This window comes from Dicentrarchus labrax, unplaced genomic scaffold (genome assembly GCF_905237075.1).
Source record: "Dicentrarchus labrax unplaced genomic scaffold, dlabrax2021, whole genome shotgun sequence".
NCBI classification, from domain to species: Eukaryota; Metazoa; Chordata; class Actinopteri; family Moronidae; genus Dicentrarchus; species Dicentrarchus labrax.
The window spans coordinates 24,735,224-24,757,594 of record NW_026136720.1 but is presented as its reverse complement, the minus strand read 5'-3'; the positions used below and the strand labels follow the sequence as shown (position 1 = coordinate 24,757,594).

Below are 22,371 nucleotides of genomic sequence, written 5' to 3'. Positions count from 1 at the left end.
GGGAGCGCAGTATGTTAGGATGGGGGGGTGGGGGTACATGCACACACACACAAACACTGTCACACACAAGACACTGTCACACACACACACATTCTTCCTCCGACACCTCGAGGTTGGAGGCCTCACAGAGCGATGGAGTGCAGGTTAAGCAGCACTCCTGCCTTCATTAGTCTTCGTTAACACCCCCCCCCCCCAGGCTTGTTACCACCCCCCTCACCTCCCCCCACATCTTACTCTCTGTTCCCTATAACTGTTCTCAGGCCTCCATTCTCCTCACACACTGTAAAAAAACACCCGTCCTAAGAAATTGTTTGGTCTCACATTCAGTTACTTCCAAAAAAGTGTCAAAGTGTAGTTGTGGTTGCTCATCTGGTGTGTGTGTGTGTGTGTGTGTGTGTGTGTGTGTGTGTGTGTGTGTGTGTGTGTGTGTGTGTGTGTGTGTGTGTGTGGGCCCTGTACCTGTATCAGTGAGGAATATGGACAGCAGTGCAGTGTGTGTGGAAGGCGATAACTCAAAAGTAAGGCTCAAGAATTTTACTAGAATTAATTTAAAATGAGGATCCTTTGTGCTAGTCGTAAGTAATAAATGAACAATATTCAGGATGGTATGTTCCTGAAAATTAAAGCTGGGAGAAAATTGGTTTTCAACCTAGTGAAAAAATGTTTTAACTGAGCCAGAGGCGTCCTTTGGTTCTTCCCATTCTTGTGAACGCACTATCTCAGGAATACCTCAGGGGAATTACTTCAGGTCTAGAGGATGAAGGTTTTGGCGGTCAAAGGTCAAGGTCCCGGTGACCTCACATATACGACACATATTAAGGTTTGCTAGCCAATCCTAAAACAAACAGTTTAAAGTGACTTCTTTATGTCCAAATGCACCCAGACATCATTGTGTTTTCTGCTGCATCAAGACACTATTCACATTACAGGAAGCTTGTTTCTTGCAAGAACCACAGCTCAAATAGATAGATCGTAAATTGGGACGCCCCAGTGGCTTGCCTGGTGCCTTGTGTCCTTGCTGCAGCGGCCGTGGGTTCGAGTCTGGCCTTTGGCCTTTTGCTACATGTTATTTGGTCTCTCTTCCAACTTTCTGTCTATCTCTCAAGCTGTTCTGTCTAATAAAATGTAAAAAATAAAGAAAATCCTGTGGCAGAATAATTTTAAAAAATTGAAATATTCTGATGTCTTGGTCAGATTACACACATTTCCTAATTCAGCTTGACATATTTGACATCTTTTTAAAACTAGAATTTAAAGTAAAGTTGTCTGACAATTTGGATCAACAACACGAGATTGTAAAAATGGAAGACAGAGTTTTAGGATAATAGAGTTTTAGACAGATAGAGTTTTTTGCAGTGCATTTCCTCGGGCGAGATCTCTTTTTTTGTTTCCTATTCTATAGTCCCTTTAAAAAAAAATTCTGCCCTGCTCCTTTTTGCTTTTTCTTTCCTCAGCTCTCAATCTCTCATTTTATCTCATCCTTTCACTACTTCTCTGTCTTCCGTCACCCTGTTGTCCCACATTTCTCCCCTTTTAGAGCCTCATGCCTTCATCCTTCTACTGTCTGCCCCTCCTCCTCCCCCTTCTCATTCACCCTTAACATTTTTTAATCCTCCTCCTCCTCCTCAATTGTCTCCCCTCTCGTGTATCAGGGCGGGTGAGGGATGAGGGGTGTTGAGGGTATTTTTTTTTTTTTTTTTGGTAAGCCAACCATCTTGTCTCTGCTGTTGTCCGCCTGGTGTTCTGCCACCACTGTCACCCACCCCCCTTCCTCCTCCTCGGTGCTCACTGCCACTCTGGACGCTGTAATAGATGACGGGGCAGATCCGGGTGGCCCTCTGGCACCTCTGAAAGGGGGGGCCACTCACAACGGGGCCCATTGCAGCGGAGAACAAGTGGAGCCCCCGTAGAGTAGCTGGTGGAGAGCCATTTGATTTGTCCTCCACTTTTCTCCCTGTTTTCGCCACTCCTCAGCTGCTTGCAAGTGTGTGGTCTCTCTTCGATCCTGGATGTTCGATGGCCCTCTTCTCTCAAACCGCTGAATGCGGAATCCCAAAAAGTGACGCAGAAAAAGGCCAGCGATAAAAGGCCTGCGTGGAGGACGCGGGTCGGTCAAAGTCCTCTTCAGTAAAAGGGCCGATCCACTCCTTTTCTTACCCATTCACTGGCTGGTGGAGGGGATCTAAGCAGGTGAATGTAGATACGCTTTAGGCAGATGTTGGCGTGCACAAAAGGATTCGATGGGCCTCAACAAGGCTTTTCAAGTATTTACAGAACATTTACATTTACATTTCAGACATTAGTCTGATCCTCTTATCCAGATCAGCCTCCACTGAGAGCAGAAGGAGAATGAGCTTAAATTCCTCGATCGCCGACATTACAAGCTAGCAGTAGCAGGGGGTCAAGTTGTACAGCACCATGTCAGGGCGAGTTTCCAAAGAAGTAAGAGAAGGAAAAAAAGAGTTGAGAAAAGACCCAGGTAAGTTGGGTTCTATGCCTGGCCATGTTGTGAGTTAATATGGCTGTCCAAGTTTTAACTCTTACTAACAAGCTTTAGTACCATGTTGTGTCCTTGGAGGAAAGTCTCTGCAAAAATACATTCATGGTGATTTATGATCCCACGTGACTGACACATGACTAACTGATGAACAATATGTAAAAAAAAAAAATGGAAAAATCAAATCTAATTTTACAGCAGTTTCAGAGGGCTTAATTTTGATTTAGAATTTTGGATTTGTTAAATTTCAGGGGTCAGTTCTGAAAGTCAATACCTGAAGGCTATACAGAGGTCAGCTGTCAGTTTGTTTCAGACTCATACGGTGTTGAGCAGATGTTTCCCCTAGAGGCACTCACTCCCCAAGTCCGAGGAAAATGTGTCCTCCTGGTCAGACTGGTTTGGCTCTTTAGAGCGAGGCCCTAGGTTGTGTTGACACACCTGAGCAGTTGTAGACAATTCGGAAGGATTTGGGACAAAAAAATACAGAGGCTTGTCTGCAGGGAGAGGCATGTGAAAGCTGTGAAAGGTTAATCCTGTTGGTCAGAGAAGTACCACACAATTATAGCAGTTAAACCTAATTGGAAACAGATATGAAGTTTTCACATTGTCACTGAGTGCAGCTGAAATTGATTTGGGATGAAACCAAAGCTGATAACTGCCAGATGTGCTGTTCGACCCACAGGTCAGGTCAGAAAAGGGATGTGTTTCCATTGTATACAGCTATATTATTGTTGCTCTACTCCTGTTCAGATAATTGAGCAATTTTTTGTTTTGTAGAAATAAAAATCCAGTCTAAAGCCACAGTTGTGATCCCCAGAGGATGCACTATTCATCCTCGCACATAAAAATACAAAGGGGCTTCTTAGATCAAAGACTTATCAAAGATCTTAAATTTCATAGTAGCTTGAAATTTATTGCGATGTTCTGTTTGTCTCTCTAAGATGTTTTTTGGATTTAACTGTAGTCTTTGTTTGGCCTAGAATGTAGTAATGATCCCTCCTTAAGTGTACAGCCACTTTAAGTCCCCCTGTGCATGCAGCAGAAGGATGTTTCCACATCTCTTCATGTTACTGTTGACTGGTACAGTAGCCCAGGGTGGGTACTGGCGTTGTTGGAGGTGGGATGGGAGGCAGCTGGTGGTCCACTAACCACCAATCTGCCACATCTGGACCGCCAGGAGCAGATTTGGAGTAGATATTTTTAGGAACAAAGTACAGTAACAGCTTACCTCAATATATCACATAATAAATGTTTTTCTCCTAATTTAATTCAGATGAGTTAAATTTGGAAACTCAACACAAAGTCATACAATTATGAAGAAATTCAAACAGATGATCAACACATGATAATGTAGGGATTTTACTTTAGACAATCAGACATTTGACATTTTTTTTTATGTTTGATGCCATACCATAATATCAGAAAGAGGGAGAACTTGGATAGAAATAGGTTAAAATGTGTTTCATATTCAGCTAATGATGAGGAGGAAATATTTGCCATCATTATTTTACATTACGAGGGAAAATCCAGCAGAAGTGTGTCAAGGTTAAAGAAGGACAAAGTGTAAAATCCATAATTTCCTCTGTGTCCCACTCCCCGCTGCTAATTTCAATTAGGTCATTCCTCAAAATAGTCATGCATCCCCAAGGCACTGTCACAAAATGTCTGGCTGCTAATGAGCTGGTGATTGTGCTGATGATGTGTGCCCGGTTACACTGAAGCAGCACGGTGGATTCATGCAGGTGAAAAACCCATTAGTGTTTGGCAGCAGACCTTCTGCTCCTGCTGCGACCTGCAGATGATGTAGCACTGACATCATCTGGACCTGGGATGTCCTGCGGCGATACAGAGAAGACAGGTGAACGGTTGTCTGGACAGATGGACACACTTTGAATGGACCAAGCTCGTGGTTGTCATGTTTTAGCCCATCCACTACAAATACAAATACTGTTCATAAAGGATCAATGAGTAGGATTTAGTGGCATCTAGGGCTGAAGTTGCAGATTGCAACTAGTTGAACATTGCTGGCGTCTGTGTTCGAAGATCTGGGAATAAGAACGGGATGTGAAGTCTGCACTTGTCGCCATCTTCAATACGTTGTTATTCTGTGCTGGTTGTCGTTTTTTATTCTTCCTTTTGCATTAATGACAGACAATTTGTAGGCCAGTCAGGTGCGAAAGAATTTAATCACCTACAGCATTGTAGAAAAATTTGTACCATTGGGTTTGTGTGCTATACAAATAAAATACATTACAATATTATTTCTGTGCAAATCTTTTCTCTGTCCGAATTTGCAGAGACAGTCCCTGCAGAAAGAAGTTACTTTTGATCGTTGTTTATCCTGCATCAAATTTGTGACAATTGTGTGGTTTTTAAGACATGGTTGAATCAACTGAGTGACAGTAAAAATGGACAGTGAGTTTACATATCAGAAAAGAGGCAGTTGGAACATTTTGGTGCCTCCCTGCTCCACTGCGCATGTTCACAGTGAAGGCCACACACGGAGAGCAAGGCATGCTGAGAAGAACAGAGCAGTAATGCTAAGCTGAGGCTGACTGCATCCTGCTGGAGCATGAACAGAACACACTCAGCCCAAAGACCCAGAGACTGTGAATCTGCAGAGTGTGGTTATTCTTACAGCAATTTACAGTCACAGTGTGAAGCTACAGTCTGTCTGTAGTGACGTGGAACATGTGCTTCAAACACAATGACAGACTGTGGACATGATGCTCACACAATCAAGATGTTTGATGTAGATTTTGCTGGAGTTGGATTTTTTTAGAATAGAATAATAATAGAGGTTTTATTTTAGGTCTTCAAAGCATAAAAGACAAATTCAGACCAACTGCAGGAAACATATCACATATGAACATACTTTAATATGTTCAGTGAGGCCAGTTTGAAAAGTTTGTGTGCACCGCTTGAGTTTACGTATAGGTTGGTGGGTGCAGAAAATTCTAAAAAAGACAAAAGTTGATCGATTTACAAAAGTGACAAAGTGCAAAGGAAACAGAATTAGTGGATAAATCAGGACGTACATGAAACAAGACTCAAACTTCACTCAAGACATCAGATATGTGTGGGGTGATGAAGAGAATGTAACCTTTTCCCCACCGTTTGCCATCATTTGACTGGCGCTTTGTTCATCTCGTTGCGTGTTCTGCAGTAGTTTAATGGAACCTGACTGGAGAATTAGCTCCATTAGCTGTTTATCTAGATTAGCTAATTCCTAATATTTATACAATAGACGTGCATTAAGGTTACAGAGGTTTGAGGTTTGCTTGCATCTTACTCAATATGAATCTTCAAATCCCATTTTATGCCTCCACGCTGATAGCCGTGGTCGAAGGCATTATGTTTTGGGGTTTGTACGTCCATCCGTCTGTCCCATTCTTGTGAACATGATATCTCAGGAACACCTCGAGGGAATTTCTTAAAGTTTGGCACAATCATCCACTAACCCTAGCCCTAACCCTAGGGTTACTCAACTCAAAGGTCACTGTGACCTTAAAATGATGTTTAACTAAAAGGCCTTCCTCATTCTTGTACCTTTGGAAAATATATTCTTTTTTTGTATCTTCATGAACGGAGAAATATTTGTGCTTCGCTTCAGTTCCAAAGCTTAACTCATTCCAAAGTTTTACCCCACACATCAAATTACAGATACTCTTCAAAGCAGTATGAACAAAGTGTCTTTAAATTAAACTCCCCTCTGAAAGTATAACCACACTAACTGTCAAAGAAATGTTTTTGTATATTGCAGTGTAGTAAATTATTTCTTACTTTATACATTATTTGTACTGTGTTAAATTCTACTAAGTTGACTGGTTGGTGGCGGCATACCATTGTGGTAATTCTAGTTTAATCTATTTATATTTTGCTTTAAACATTTGTTCTTGAAAAGGAAAGCAGGAAAAAACGCAGACAGTGTTCTGCAAACGTTTATACAAGTTTTCATGTTTTTAATTTTATGATTTTGTATTCACTTTTTATATGTATAAGTGCAACGGAAACCAGTTGAAGATATAAGCAAATGTATTGAAGCTCAAACATTCCATTTAAAACATGTAAAGCTTCAATCATTTAACAACATTTAACACCCATAACAATACAAATATTATTGAGCTATTTATATTGCTGTTAAAATATGTTTTACATAAAAATTTCAGCTTGAATTGCCAGTATCTGTGGATTTGCTGAGTGTTAACTGACTGTTTCCCCCAGTTGGCAGTTAAGAAATCGTGCATGACTTGAAAGCAACATCAGCTCTCAGATTCACTCAATAAATGATCTTTTCACTAGATACATGTTCTTACAGACATCATTAAGAACACCAGTCTCATCTTAAGGCTTAGCTGAAGAGTAGATCAGTTTGTAAAAAGTTGATAATATAAGTAAGAGGCCTTTACACACACACACACACACACACACACACACACACACACACACACACACACACTTCCTCTCTCATTGTCTTTGCTGTGGGATACAGCATTGGCACTCTCCATCGTCCATTCAACCCCAGCGTTTAATTAAGTCGTTTTTCTGTTAGAGAAGCTTTTCTCTGGGCCTCTGACAAACTGTTTCGTCACCGTGTGTACGATTAGATTAGAAACACGTCTGCTGGAACCAAAGCAGCTCCGCTTGGAACAGAAGCTTTATACATGAGGAAATCTGGGTGAGGAAGGAAACCCACTGCTCCTTCACTGGTGATCAGGTATTCAGGATAGTAGCCTCAACAGGCAACAATGTTCATTACACGCCAGAATACAAAACTGTTGAATTGATTAAATATTTAGACAGTTTTTCTATTAGGTTTTTATAACTTGTGGGGCTTAAAAAAATCTAGTTTTCTAAGTTTTCATTTGAAAAGTCATATTGTTATCTTAATCAAAAAGGTAGTGTGAAGGTGAAGTGACGTCTTTCTGTTTATGGCGCAAGAGGTAAAGTCAGGAGATCACGAAAGTCACTGGTATTCAACTCCTGCGGAACATGAATGTCTGTATTATATTTCATGGTAATGCATCCATTGATTGACAGTTATTTCACTGTGGACCAAAATGTTGGCCAACATAATGACTGAGGCTACAAATGAGGGAGAATTTATCTTATATGAGGAATCGGTTTCAGTCAAAAGGGAATACACAAAAGAAGTTCAAACAGTCCAAAAAAAAACGACTATGAACTTTATTTATATAGAAAGACAGACAGTATGCTACATTCTGACAATCCTTGTTTATCTGTAAAGTTGGAAAAATAAGTTAATAAAACTATACATTTGTGACCTATCTTCAGTAGGAAAATATTGGTTTTAATCGGATTCATTATCAGGAAGAAAAATATACAGTAATGACGGTCTAATTATTTAAAAGGCTCTTATGCAGTTTGTTGGACTTACAGCATGCAGGGCCCCTGTGAAATGGAACATAGTTTTGGTAGCTGACCATGAACTCTGATTTCCCTGTGAAGGAAGAAAAAATAAGAATAAAAATGTCTGTTTTACACACTGAATCCTTGTTAACGTTTGTCGTCCACACATGATAATCTGCTGCCCAAACACGTTTGTACTCAGTGAGCTGGGATTCTGCTGATTTCCATGTTCAGACTGTACACACCAGCTCCTGACACACAGACTTAGTGGGATGTTGCAAGGACTATAATGTTCAAAACTCAGCTGCTGTCTAGACAGTGTAAACGAACAAGTCCACAATCACAACCGCGGAGTCTCCTTCAACGGGAAGATCACAACAAAGAGTGGGCAGCCTGGTCTTACCAGCTGCTGTCCTTACTCCTACAAGCAAGTCTGCCTGAAGAAAAAGTTTTGGGAAAGTGATTTTTCTGGTGGAGCGTTAGATAAGAAGATCAATACCCTTTGTTGTCCGATTAAACAAACATTATATATTGTCTCAATTAGTGAGCTGAAGAGAGGCAAGCAGGTGGATTTTGTTACCTATGTACACAGCCAGGCTAGTTGTTTCCCCTTGTTTGCAGTATTTCTGTTAAGCTCAGCTAACGGGCTGCTGACTGTAGCTTCATATTTACAGTCATGAGAGTGTCATCTCATCTAAGTTTCCACCACGAAGCAGATAAGTGTATTTATGTAGTGCGATCATCAGTTCATAATTAAAATTTGACATTCTCATCATCTGACAGTTTGTCCCAGTGGCCACTGATGTACCTGTGAAAATTTTCCTGACACACCTCGAATTGCAAACAACGTCAATTATTGTTTGTATTATACATTTTTAAAAGCTTTCACATTTGTAAAACTTGGTAAAACCCAGAGCCATTTCCTCAGATTATCAGGTCATTCAAGCCCCCACTGGGAGCTTTAGGGATCAACCTCGTGCCAGTTTGATTGCTGGTAAAGTTTCTGTAAACACAAAGCCACCTGGATGCCATCTTGTTTACACATTACATAGATGCCATGCACAGGGAAGGTTGTGAATGCCACTGGGGCAACTTATGTGACTTATAAGAGCTACGACCACCAGTCTCCCCCAGCACACTGCTGCTTTGTTCTCTGATTGATGCCAACATGAGCCACATGCTACACACATTTAGAGCTTCAAAACATTTCTTCCTTCATGTAATAAATCATTATTTATGTTCTGCTCTGTAGCAACTCAGACATAAAGCTGAGGCTGGCATAGCTAACAGCAAAGGTTTCAAATAAATAAAATGTCCCTGAGATTGTTGTGTTGGAGCTCTACCTTTCTCAGTTTCCCATTAAATCTTCCTCTTCCTGTAAACAAGTCGGTCTGAGTTGGAGCTCTTTGTTTAAACAGCCCAGTCGCTCTCTCAGTGTTTGGAGCCGCTGGCTGTGGAGGTGACGGCCGGGCAGACGAACAGAGGGAGGCAGTTTGAAGGTTTCGGCTGCAGGGTTTGTTTGAGATTGATGCAGCAGCAGCAGAGGCTGGCTCGCAGTGAACAGTGGGCAACTACCCAGCAGACATTTAGAAGTTGAATAGGTGTTGATGGGATGGCCTGCGTCAGCGCTGAGAACTGGTGTAAATACAACAAAGGGAGTGAAAGTTGAGACGACATCTGCACTCGTCCAGAGTTGATAAATTGAGACCTGAACATTTGTCTCATAAGTTTCTAAAAGCCATTTAAAATTCTTTTACTGAAGTTTTATTCTGAATGAACTTTTTTTACACTGTAAAAAAGAACCTAAATCTTGTATACTATAGTCCATAAACTAGCCCAATAAAGGTTCTGTCACTGAAACATCGCAGTGTGCAGGATGTTACTCTTTTTGTTCGATTCACCTGTGTAGCATAAGAGCTTCTTTGAGCTTCTTGAGGATAGAACTACCGAGGTCTGGTAGGCTCATTTCTTTGTAACACAACACCCCTATATTGATTTCATTTGCAAACTCTAGTCTTCAACCCCAACTGACTCTGACTCAAGTGACATCACTTGAGGACATTTATCAGACTTTATACAGCTCCCTCTCGAGCCACCAGAGGGAAATCTATTTTCTCAGTAGTGCTCCCCAACACCTGTAAACAGACTTTGATGTGTAAAGTCAGTGGAGTGCCCTTTTTAAGAATGGAAATGTCATCCCCCTGTGCAAGAGCCCGGTGGATAAGATGCAGCTGTACAGATTGTTGTAAATTCACAGAAACAAGAACTCTTAAATCAACATGTTCACAGATCGGCATTACAAAAGTTGAGGCAACAGTCACCACAGCTTCTGTGGCAGCTGAATATGACGTCAAAGGGACAGATACAACACTTGCTATACTGATTGGTTAGAGCAGGAGACGAAGTCTGTTTATTGTTCAGCTGGCAGCACACAACCAGCATGATGGCTGCTGAGTGTTTGGCTGCAGCCCAGCGAGGCTGCTGATGGAAACTGTGGATGGTCCGATCCATTATTAATCTGCTCTCCCCCGGGACAGATCATTTGTTTCTGACTACAGATACAGGTCACACATGAGTGCATGAACACACACACACACATACAAACACACACAGAGAGCTGTCAGAGAGCTGTTCAGTCTTATCACAGTTCAGTGTAATGAAGCTGGTGTTGAAGATGTAGACCAGAAACGTTACACTGCAGTTAAAAGTTAAAACAAGTGAGTGTGTTGACTGACAGGAGGGGGCCAAGTCCACAACAGATTCACAACATTAAGCCTACAAAGTGTTCACATTGTAATGTCATGGTAAGGATTTTTTTCCCATCATGTTCAGAAATAGAAAGGTGAACAAATGCCGTGGTGAAAGAAAACATATAGTAATATATAGTAATCTAATTCAAATAGAGAATTAATTGCAATCTGTAGGCACCAAATCAACAAGTTGTTGATTTAGTGCAGTGAAAAATAAAGGTGTGGAGTTCCAGGAGGTGGATGGCCAATTGACAAGATTGTCCATAAGATGATTACTTACTTACTACTAAGTCAACAGTTACAACTTTGTTTTTAGTATTATTAGATTTTGATACAATTTTGTTCAACGCAATTCTTCAAAGGGATTCCTCAGGGGTCACTACTGGATCCATTGCTGTTTAGTTTTTACATGTTACCTCTAGGACACATAATACGCACTCTGGATTTATTTTTATGTTACGTCAGAATCAAGGACGACATTCAGAGTAAGACACTTCTTGCCACAGAGTGTTTCAAAAGATTATGGGTCTACTCCGGCTAATACAAAAGTGCTTTGTGTGATGCATCTGCCAGTGTTTTAATACCTTTATTAAAATATTTGTTCGGTAAGAGTAATGGACATCAACAGTGCTCCGGAAATGTTTCACATGGTGGGTGTTTGGATTGCCTTAAGGTTGTCTTAAAGACCTCTTGACAAAGCTGTTTTACTTTATTCAAGATATCTTAACCAAACAGACTGCAGACGTCTCAACTTAGATCATGTTGTTCAATCAAAGAAGTTTTGAGTGTTTCAGACATTTATGTAAAGTCAAGCCTTCATTTAAGAGGAGTGATTTGTTGTAAAAGTGTCAAACATCTCTCTAAAGGGCAATTTTTTTTTACTTTGTTAAATGGAAATACTTTTTTAATACTCAATTCTACATTGGGTAACTAACTAAAGATGATATTCTTGCTGTTCATTTCAGTTGAGCTCCTGTAGCCTGTAGTTTTCCTGCCTTCATTCCTAGCGTGCACAAGTGAAGTCATCCTCTCAGCAGCTCTGCTTCTTTCATGTTTCGTCCTCCTTTTAGGGTTGATGGACCCTCCCTGTAGATAATCCACAGCTTTTGTTCTTTGCCATTTATAGTTAAAAGGGAAAGATGAGAGCAGCTGATCGATGAGGAGAACTTTAACCCAGAGGCCTCTATTCAGCTGATGAGTTTAGTTTTCCAGAGCCCGTTCTCCCCTGTGTTAACGCTCCCAGCGGCAGTTTGGAGGGATTTTTAGGTAGAACTGACTTTTCATTTATCTAATGCCTGCAGCACTGTGACAAGGCGCTTTGATTTTCTGTTGGTGGTCTTATAGTGGATTTCTAAGTTGTATTGAGGTTCTGCTGTGTATAAATCTTGCAGGAACACTTTAGATGAATCACTCTGCTGTCTGAGCCCCTCAAAGGTTAAAGTCCTTCAGGTTTAACCACCAATACAGTTTGGAAATGTTGTTTTTTTGCCTACAAAAAAATACTCATTATATATTTCCATATTCTCCATCAAAGTTCCACTAGAGTCAGAGGCTGCAGGGACCGCAGCTCTGTTAATGTAAGGCCTTCAAAACTTTTACAGATGACTGTTACAAAAATTATTCATTTGATCATTGTCTGAGCAGCCAACTCAGGTTTGATTAAGTTTGGGTGCCAAAAATACAGTTACGGTTGGGGAAAAACTGTGGTCATGTTAAAAGAAACCACTGACTGTTGGTAGGAAACAGGGAATTGTGGTGCAGTCTGCACTGTCACATATAAGATTGCTCATAAGGACGATTCTTCCTCTGCTCCTGAAGTGTCCACCCCCACACATTTGCTGACAGGAAGTGTCAGACAAAATATGTCTAATAGCCTAAGAAATAAACTATAAGCCAGAATCCAGCATTTCTGTTAGTTGCTCTGATAGATGTCTGTCATGTCTTTTAATCAGAACTGAATGGATCTACAGACACAACATACAGCTTCAGCTCTGTGTTTACTGGTCAGAGATTTATACTTTGTTCCACAGTTCTCCTCCATGAGAGGGCCAGAAGAAGAAAACATCCTTGATAAAAGATAAAATCATGTAGCAGGACTTATATAGTAGTTTCAGTGGACATGTTATGACAGTAGAGGTTTTCTACTCAGTGGTTTTTCTCTCTGAGTCTGCTGACAGATCAGGCCAGCGCCCCACCCCTGAAGTGTAAAACACAGCTGTTCAGGCTCATCGTTCCATTCATCGGACTTAGAAGCTTACAGGTTATATTTCTGCCCTGAGCTAAGCCTGCCAGGCAAAATGTGCAGTCTTACTGAACACACATCCCACTTGGACTGATAGGCCTAAACAATGGTCATCTTAACAATCAGTGTAACCAAAAGTGTTTTACTGGTGGATCATCTTGCTGCCTATAAGGCTCAACTTAGGTACAGACCACAGCATAACTAAGAAAACATAATATTAGATAATAACAAAAATGGTTTGTAAGTTGTCCCACAACTATAACTCAACAACCTCATTCCTGCTTGTCAAAAGATAAATCCTAATGACTTTTGGTTATCTCCTGACCTTTCCTCTAGAACCATAAGCAGGTTTTGTTTGGTTTTGATTTTGATTGAAATATCTCAAAGACTATTGGATGGATTGCCATGTAATTTGATGCAGACATTCTTGCCCCCTGCTGGATGAATTGTATTGACTTTGTTGATCCCCGTGACTTTTTATCTAGAGCCATCATTTGGTCAAATTCCATTTGTCCATTGCTTTGGTTTATGACAACCCGGCAAAGCTAATAATATTCCCGTCAGCTCAGCGACCTCAGCCTTAGCTGTACTTTGTGTATCAAAATTAGTTAAATTTAAAGGCTCTGCAAGCTGATTTTCATAGCAATGTGAAATGAAACCAAAGCCTGGCTGGAAAGAAGGAAATTAACATTTACATTTACTGTATCTGGAAAATATGTAGCGCTAAAGAGCCAACCACACTGGCTTAGGTACCAGTATGGTCCTTAAAGAAATAAAAGCCCAGACTGTCCACAGATTAACCTGCCATACCCTTCCAGTCTGAGTAGTTAGTATTACTTAGACCACCCCCACCCGTCCTCGTCCCCTGGCATGAGAAGAGGGGCAGGGATTGGGGTGTATGTGTTGAGGGGGTTGTCACACATTCTGGCGTGGGCACCAGTTCTCACCCCACAGCCTGTGTATGTCCTGGCTCTCCCAGGGCTCGGCTAATCCTCTTATTCACCGTCCGGCTGGAGGCTGCGGGGCTCCCACAGACCGGAGCGCAGAGCCGGCCACTCTCCGCTGAATAAACACACTGACACAGTTGTGGTCTTTTTCTCTCCGTACAGACGCTGAGCAAGAGTTCTCCATAGAATCTATTCTACTCTTTCACTCTTTTCCAGTAGAACATAGCATGAGACCCCCCTTGCTTTCTGTCCTCAACCTGAATTACATCCCCCCTTCTCCTGCTCAATCACCCTCCCATCTTCACTTCCTTTTCTCCATTCGTCTTAAATCAGCTTTTCTCTCATATAGGCTCTTCTTGCCCCTGATTTTTCTTCTTTAACACAACTTTTTCCCTGAGGGCTTGTTTTATTCTCCAATGATTCTAGATCATTACAACAACCGACAGAGGAATTTTACCTCTCAAGGGCATAAAACACTTGCCTTGTTGTATAGCGTAACATCGGTTCATGCCCATGCCATAATCTATAGACTACAGGCTCGCACTGGGCCTTGAAAATGTTTCTACTGAGCCCTGAGGTAGTGTTATTATTTGTCCAAAAAGGCTGAATAATAGCTATATAACTAGTATGCTACTTTTAGGGTATTTATCTTGTTTTTTTCTGGTCACTCCCTGTCAGGAGTACAGTAATGTAACAACAATGTATACAATGTATACAATTACTAATGCAAAGAAAGACACTGGTTAATAGTGGGAAAGGTGGTAGTGCAAAAGATAGTTGTATGGTCATTTACAAAACTAGCATAACAGAAAGTTCCATATCATTCAATTATGGTGGACTGGGGAGGATGAATTCACATCCTAAAAAGTAAAAAGTAGGTTATCCGTTATTAAGATATAGACTTGGTAAAAAACAATTTAATATAATATGAATAAATACAGAAAAACATAACCCTGAAACAACCCTACCACAATGTTGGCGTCTTTGTTTGGTTGTACGTGGGCACAGCGAAGCTATGAGCTAAATGCTAATGTCACAGTGTCAATGTTAACATGCTGATGTTTAGCAGGTTCACTGTCTTTGTTTAGTGTGTTAACATGTTAAGTAGAACTAAACACAAAGTGCAGCTGAGGCTGTCATTAGGTTTGCAAGTATTTGGTTACAAAAAAAATTTTGGATGGCACTAGTTCAAAAGTGAAGTCATGAAAGTTATTACAATTCATCCTGAAGGGAACATGAATGTCATTGCAATCCAAAAAGGAGGAGGAGATGATCATTGTATTTTCTATAGGTGTGATGTTTTGTTGTTACGATTGAGAAACAACACATTTACATATTTAAAATACTATAGTATGAGTTAAATAGCTAAATAATCAGTATGTTGCATGCTAATTTCATTTTGTCATTGCCATTGTAAACACTGCAGACACTGGGGGACACTTTTTGTTCAGCTTTAACATTTCCTGTCTAAAACAGGTACTTTGTGACACGCTCAGCAGGTGTTTTCTTTGTAGTTAGTCACACAAAAGGTTTCCATCCCAACTCATGTGTCAGGTATTGTCACAACGCTGATGTGGTCTGTAACTGAAACCTGCGGTGTTTGATGTGTACACGTCGGATGAGTCGTGTTTGTCCTGCAGTACAGAGAGGATCCGACACACGGTGAGAGAATGATGGAGTGAAACTGAGGCAGCAGCTGATCAGGGTGTCTGTCAGAATCACTGATCTGAAGATTGTTGCCTTTAAGTTAAGAACGCCCAGAAGAGACTACTTTAAAAAAAATTCTCTTCTTGGCTCCTGGCTTCTCCAGGCCTCACTGGTATAGTCATTATACAGTTCAGTAGACAGAAAGTCACCTGAAGCGTTCAGATTGCTACACATCGCTGACTCTTAAAGCAGTGCCACTCGAGGTGGACAACAGCCAGAGCGTGGAGGAGAAAGATGAGCTCAGACGATAATCTTGTTGATACTGAGCAGCACTGACAGAGGGAGAGAGACACAAAAACTACTCCTGAGTGAACACACTCACACATATATATACACTTATATGCAGGTATTAGTATAACTGTGAAGCCCAAATGAAAAGTCTGAGTGAATACGAGTTTGGAATATCTTCCATGTTTACTTGCTACATACATATTCATGCAAAAACACTCTCACACTCACACACACACACACACACACACACACACACACACACACACACACACACACACACACACACACTGTAATGGACCCCTGCTGATGTATTGTTCAGGGAGCAGACAGGTGTTTCATGTCAGAGCTACTGTTTACACTGTCTGGTAAGAGACTACTCACAGCATCCTGTCTGTCCTGACCCTGACTCCTCCGACGTCACAGAGGCAGAAACAGGAGGAGGAGGAGGAGGAGGAGGAGGAGGGGGTCGTAGCTGAATTTTCTCTTTATGTCCATGTCTTTGTGTCTGTAAGCTTTCACCTTTTTTGAGTGTTTAGCCATGTTAGCAGTGTGGTTTTAGGCAATATCAGACTGTCAGTCTGTATATCTGTAAATATTCTAACTATAATTGATAGATTACCATGAAATGTTTTACAGGCATTCATGGTCCCCAGAGGATGAATCCCATTGACTCTGGTGATCATCTGACTTTTCCTCTGATGCCATAACGAAGTTGTCATTTGATATTTTTATTTCTTAATTAAGCGTGTCTAAAACTATTAAACTATACTGTAAGATAAAGAATATAAATTTTATTACAGTCTTTGTCTCTGTACCAAAGTGTTGGACAGACAGACAGTTGACCTCCATCCTGAGGCGATAACAATGTAGAAATGAAAGCTGCTTCTTGAACTTCTCACCTCCGACATTTAAACTAGAGGTCGTGGCCCTGCCACAGTCTGCGTGTTGGAAGTCAGTGATTTAGTGAAAGCAGTGGAGTTGAATAATAATACCACCAGAGCGAGGCAACCGCAAAGAAGACAAGAAAAACGATGTCACTTCCTCCTGCCGGCCTGATTGTTTCTTTATTGCTGCTTTCTGAAGGATACAAGCAGGAGCTGTAACACAGCTGGAATGTGTTGCAGTAAATCACATTCATTCTCTATGTATGGTCATGCAATGATTCATGGGAAAGTGGCAGGGAGCAAGTTTCTGCCTCATCAGGAGATTTAGTTCCACTTTGGCGCTCTGTCAGTCTTTTATACCTCAGAAACAGAAGTTTGGAGTTGTCTCTGCTGTATTTCATTTCTACATTTCAGCCTTATTTAGATTGAGGGATTAAACTTTCTACACTTGAACTAAAATGAAATGGATGACTGCAGCCTGCCTGGAAACCTCCTGCTTTACATGAGAACTTTATTTCCTAAATGAAGCTCTTACTTATACTGGAGGAGTTGAACTGAAGGTGCTGCCCTGTGGCCGACATCTTCCCTCTGCAGACTGTCAAACATGTAATCCTAGATTAGACCACTATCATCCAGAGCTCAGAGGGAATAAACACGCCACAGCAGGAGACCTCTAATTTACTGCAGACTAATAGTGAACCAACCATAAACAGGTCGGGCCATTAAGTTTAATTTGAAGAGAAGGCTCCAAATACTCACACACAATATGAGTTTTCAATTTCTGATTTATAATATTTCAGTTATAAGGTAGACATGAAAGATTCTTCATATGGGATTAAAACCAACACACACGTACAGTGTTTCCTTGTTTCTGCTTTTGCTGCCACTCCATATGAATGTGGACAGTCTTTCCACCAGATGTTGAACCTGTCTGCAGAGATTTGCGGACATAAGCCATAAGAGCTAACACTGATGAGGGATGATTAGACCTCACTTGGTATTGGCATTCTAGTGTTGTGCATCATTTTACATGCATAAAGCCAAAAGTTCAGTCATGTTTGGCATATTTGGAAACTTTGGGATTTCCACTAGATGTTGAAATAAGATTCTGTACGTTGGAAATATGTTTGGATTAAGAACACTAGGAAATATGGAGACAGCCAAGGTACTGTAGAGCTGAGGTTCACTGTACATTTGTACAGATCTAACTCTTACTGTTTTGTAATATTCTGATGTAACAGCCTTTATTTTTCTGGTTTCAGTCTTTCCTCCTGATGTTAAACCTGCTGCAATTTGCACTGTTGTTTGGTGTTTCAGTTCATCCTAAAGGTGTTGATGGGGTTGAGGTAAGGGGTCTGTGCAGGACAGTCTTCCTCAACAAACTGGGAAAACAATTTCTTTATGGAGCCGGGACATTGTATGGCAAAATGAACAAACTCAAACTTTTCATACAAAGTTGGAAGAGCCCTATTGTCTAAAATATAATTGGATTGTGAGGCTGTTCGGCACAGTGTTCACATTATTGATATGCTCATATTTAGCAGGCATAACAATATTGAATTTACTAATTTTGGTAATTGAAAGTACAGCTGAGACTGACAGGAGTACCATTAGTTATGTAGGTATTTAATTGTAGAGTTTTGGATGAATGAATTGCATCTGATGATAGTGCTAGATGAAAAGCGATTATCAAAGTTATTACAATTCATCCTGAGGGGAACCAAATCAAATTTAATGTCAATAAACCACACTGATACAGAAGGGTAATTACAATGCAATACACTCACTGACTGCTGTCGTAGTTGTTCTTTAAAGCACTTGCTCCATGCGAGTGCTATTGTGAGAAACCTGATTTGCCCTTCAGCATGATTGGCAGCTTTTTACTCTACACTGCCAAGAAAAAAAAAAGACGTGAGGCGGATTGTTTTTCTGATGGCGGCTGTCTTTTATGATTCTTGGCTGCTTTCCATAAGATTTATTTCATTTCATTTATTTAGGCCTATACAGACACTGCACATAAATCAACAATTCTGTAAATGTGCCAGTGTTAGCTGGCTTTCAACAGCAGTCCCTTGACTAGATGTGTTGAAACCAATGAGGTGATGATTAGAATTTACAGACAACACGATGCCTTAAAGAGCAACAGCAACAAAACAGGCTCATTTAATGAAGAGGTGATGGTAGGTTTGAAAAAACAAAACAAAACTGAACTTTACATAGGCAGCGTTCACCGCCACTATATTCTGATGCCAGTGTGAATATAAGTGCATGTTTGTCTCCTTGCAGGAAATTCCATCAATGAACTTGAACATTTTTCTCAGTATTGCGACTGCTTGTAAACACACACCTCATCATGTCACTTTACTTCCTCTTTGTGTCATGAGACCTCTGCTCTTTGTTTCTCAGCCAGACCTTCAGTGCTCTGTTATGGTAATGAGGTGTTGTTCACTAATGGCCACTCAGGGCGTTGACTATACTTCATTAATGTGGCAGATGCCTGGACAGCCGCTCAGGTTAATGATGTCACCTCCTGACATCACACCACGCAGGATCTCATTATATACATGACTGAGAGTCCGAGTGAATCAAGTTAATCAGGAAGGTCGTGAGGAAAGTAGTAAGGTAGGGAGGGACGTTTCTCAACTGTTTGATGTGGATAAGGCTTCAGTCTCGTAGAGTATGCTGAAAAACTTCCATAGTGGCCAAAAAGGTGGAGCCTATGTGGTGTGTTAGGTTGGCACACCTGCCAATCAATTAAACATTATAGCTCCTCTGTGGGAGCACCCTGATGAATTATGGGTTAAGGTGCATACCATGAACCACAACATCTCTGGTTCCAGATGCACTTCATCTTTTGTTGTTTGTCATTCCTCATCTATCTTTCTCTCTTCATTTCCTCTCATCTCTCTATTAGTGACATTTTTAATAAAGGCATAAAATGCCCATCTGACTGTCGTAAGAAGTAAAATATTCTCCTGAGACCTGAATCTGTTGTGAAAATATTATATTGACGTTGTATTTGTAGAACAAAGTTGGGGGGTTTCCCTATTGACTTCAATAAAGTAAGTTTTCTTGGACCAACATCTAGTGGCCATTAGAGGAACCTCAGTGTAAGAGGTGTCAGTTTTGTCTTTAGCACTAGTTGTGGTGCTGCTTGGTCTGATTCTGTAATACTTTGAAGTTGTGAAATTGTGTGGGTCCAGTATGGGGCTCAAAATGGCATGGGCTTGAAAGAATGTTTGAGGAACTGTGGGTTGATACAATGGTGCCACAATGCCTATAGTTGCTACACTATCCATCTTCTTTTCAAATTTTGTTTTATTACCAGTTTGTTAGTGCTGTCTGGATTTCAATTTCATTTCACTGAAAGGTGTTCATAATATTTGAACCTTATGGGTTCCACTTGCAGTCCACCTTGGCCCAAATATGGCTACAGGCTTGTTGCCCAAATGCCATGTAATCTCTAATCCCCATGGGCATGTTGATAGCAGGGTTTGATGGTTAGGCAAAAACACAGGAACCAAGTAGGCTGCATAGATATGACAATTGGGGACTAATGTGAAGAGGTTGGAAGGTATTAGTTTTTAGAGCAGTAAAACAGAGTTGAAGCATTTTTATTAAGTCTGTTTGAAACAAGGGAGGGGGTTTATAGAAAGCAAACCAAATAAAAAGTCAACATGACAAACAAGGTCACTTTTATAAAGTTGTAAGTGACTCACTGATCCTCTGCAGCTTTGAGTTGTATTGTTTCAGTGGAACACAGCCTGTGGCTGTTTTTATCTGCTGGATAGTTCAAAATATGTGTTGGTCTTTGTGGTTTTGTCTGGCAGCTGTTCAGTGCAACCTTAGCAGTGACTTGGTGTCAAATCAAATAAATAAAATCAAACCGGTTACAACACATCTACGATCGCATCCTAAAATCCGTTAAAGTCTAATCCACTAATGAATCTGTCAGCTCAGGAATTTAAAAATGACATATTTCTCGCTACATTATTCTGTAAAACCTTTTACAACCTGTAATCTGTGGAGCAACTACTTTGAAGTTATAGGTCTTTAATTAGATAAATAGATCTAGTTTGAATGATATCTGTATTATTAGCTTTTATGGACTGTGGAAGTAGACATTAATAGTTTTAAAAGGAAAAAATTCAAAAAGAAGAAAAAGATTCTAAGATGCTAAGAAAAGATTCATATCACTCAACAGAGAAATTAGTTTAAATTTACAGACAACATTAAGTAGAAGAGAAAATAGGTTATTAATACTTTTAAATGACCATCTCTCTTTCTCTCTCTTTTGCAGCTGAAGGATATGCATACAGAAATCAACGCAAGTTCTCAGAAGAAATTGACTGGTCGTATGCAGGTGAGTCACACAGGAGCTGTTTGTGTAACAATCACAGGTGATAAAATTAAAATGTTGAAAGCCAATTCACTCCAAACACTACTGAATGCTCTACAGGCAGCATCCCTGCCAGCAACAGATTACTTTCTCTGCATGCAGTTCACGGGCATGTTTACAAGACTGGGATAATATCCTATCAGTCATCGGGACTATCAAGTCTTGGTGCTGAGTAATTTCAGTGACTTAAAGGTTTATTTTCATGCTGTTCTGAGGGACACTTTTACGCTTATTTTGTGGCAACATGGATGCATATCTGGTGTTGAATGGAAGGAAATGTTGCTGTGAAGTGAAGGTAGAATGTACTTTCATGGTATGTACAGTACAGCGGTGGAAAAGGTACAGAAAATCTGTATTCAAGTAGAAGTACTGTTACATCACAAAAAAAAACTTCAAGTAAAACTGCTGATGTTAAATACTTAAAGGTACAGTGTGTAACATTTAGGAGGATCTATTGGCAGCAATGGAATATAATATTCATAGGTATGTTTTCATTTGTCTATAATATAATATGTTTTTGTTACCTTAGATTGAGCCTTTTCTATCTACATGGGGAGCATGTCTTCTTCCACAGAGGCTGCCATGTTGAGCCACCATGTTTCTACAGTAGCCCAGAATGGACAAACCAAACACTGGCTTTAGATAGGGCCTTTTGTGTTTTTTGTGAGTTTCACAGTTGCCATAGTTTCTCATACACTAGGCGCAATTCAAATTGTTGCAATCTAGATTTAGATCTATCTAGATGCCAATCTAGCCAAATCCAAATCTGTCATTGCCAAATCCTAGACGATAAACTAATGACCCCAAATCCCTCAGACTAAACTTTACATTTTAGCTTTACTGCTTGTGTGGCTGTAAGAATACATACATCATCATTGTTTGTTCTTTTCTGTTGGTTTGTTTACTACTGTGACTGTTATGAATACTAATATTGGTATCAAGACCTTTTCTGAATTCTCTCTAATTTAATGTTTTGTAAAACAAATTCGTTTTAGCATCCTCTGATAATGGATCAAAAATGAGGCAGTTGCTGCTCTCCGCCAGCAACAAACTCTTTAAAATTCTGTTTAAGTGCACCTTGAGTCTGCAGGGAACCACTGATCCCTCCAGTACAGTTCAGTGTTACTTCAGCTTCTACAGAGCAGTTCAGACTCTATCTCATTTGAAAATATAATTCGGGAAAATGATACCGTCTTCTCTGCCAAATTACATGAATCCAATTTTAGCTGCTTTAGTCTCATTTTAGAATTTGCATGTGAATATAAACACACACACACAGTTTATTTGATCTTTCTGGATCAGAAGAAGCTTTTGACATTGAAGAGAGCTTGACATAGTAAACAC

General features: G+C 40.3%; 1 protein-coding gene across 3 annotated transcripts in view; it reads left to right on the top strand.

Moving 5' to 3' along the window:
- Positions 1-22,371, top strand: part of ptprz1a (protein tyrosine phosphatase receptor type Z1a) — an 80,807-nt gene that overhangs the window by 5,088 nt on the left and 53,348 nt on the right. For all 3 annotated transcript variants that reach the window (XM_051382484.1, XM_051382483.1, XM_051382482.1), the window contains exon 2: positions 20,929-20,991. In XM_051382484.1, the coding sequence (XP_051238444.1) occupies positions 20,929-20,991 (63 nt within the window). The remainder of the gene's footprint in view (positions 1-20,928; positions 20,992-22,371) is intronic.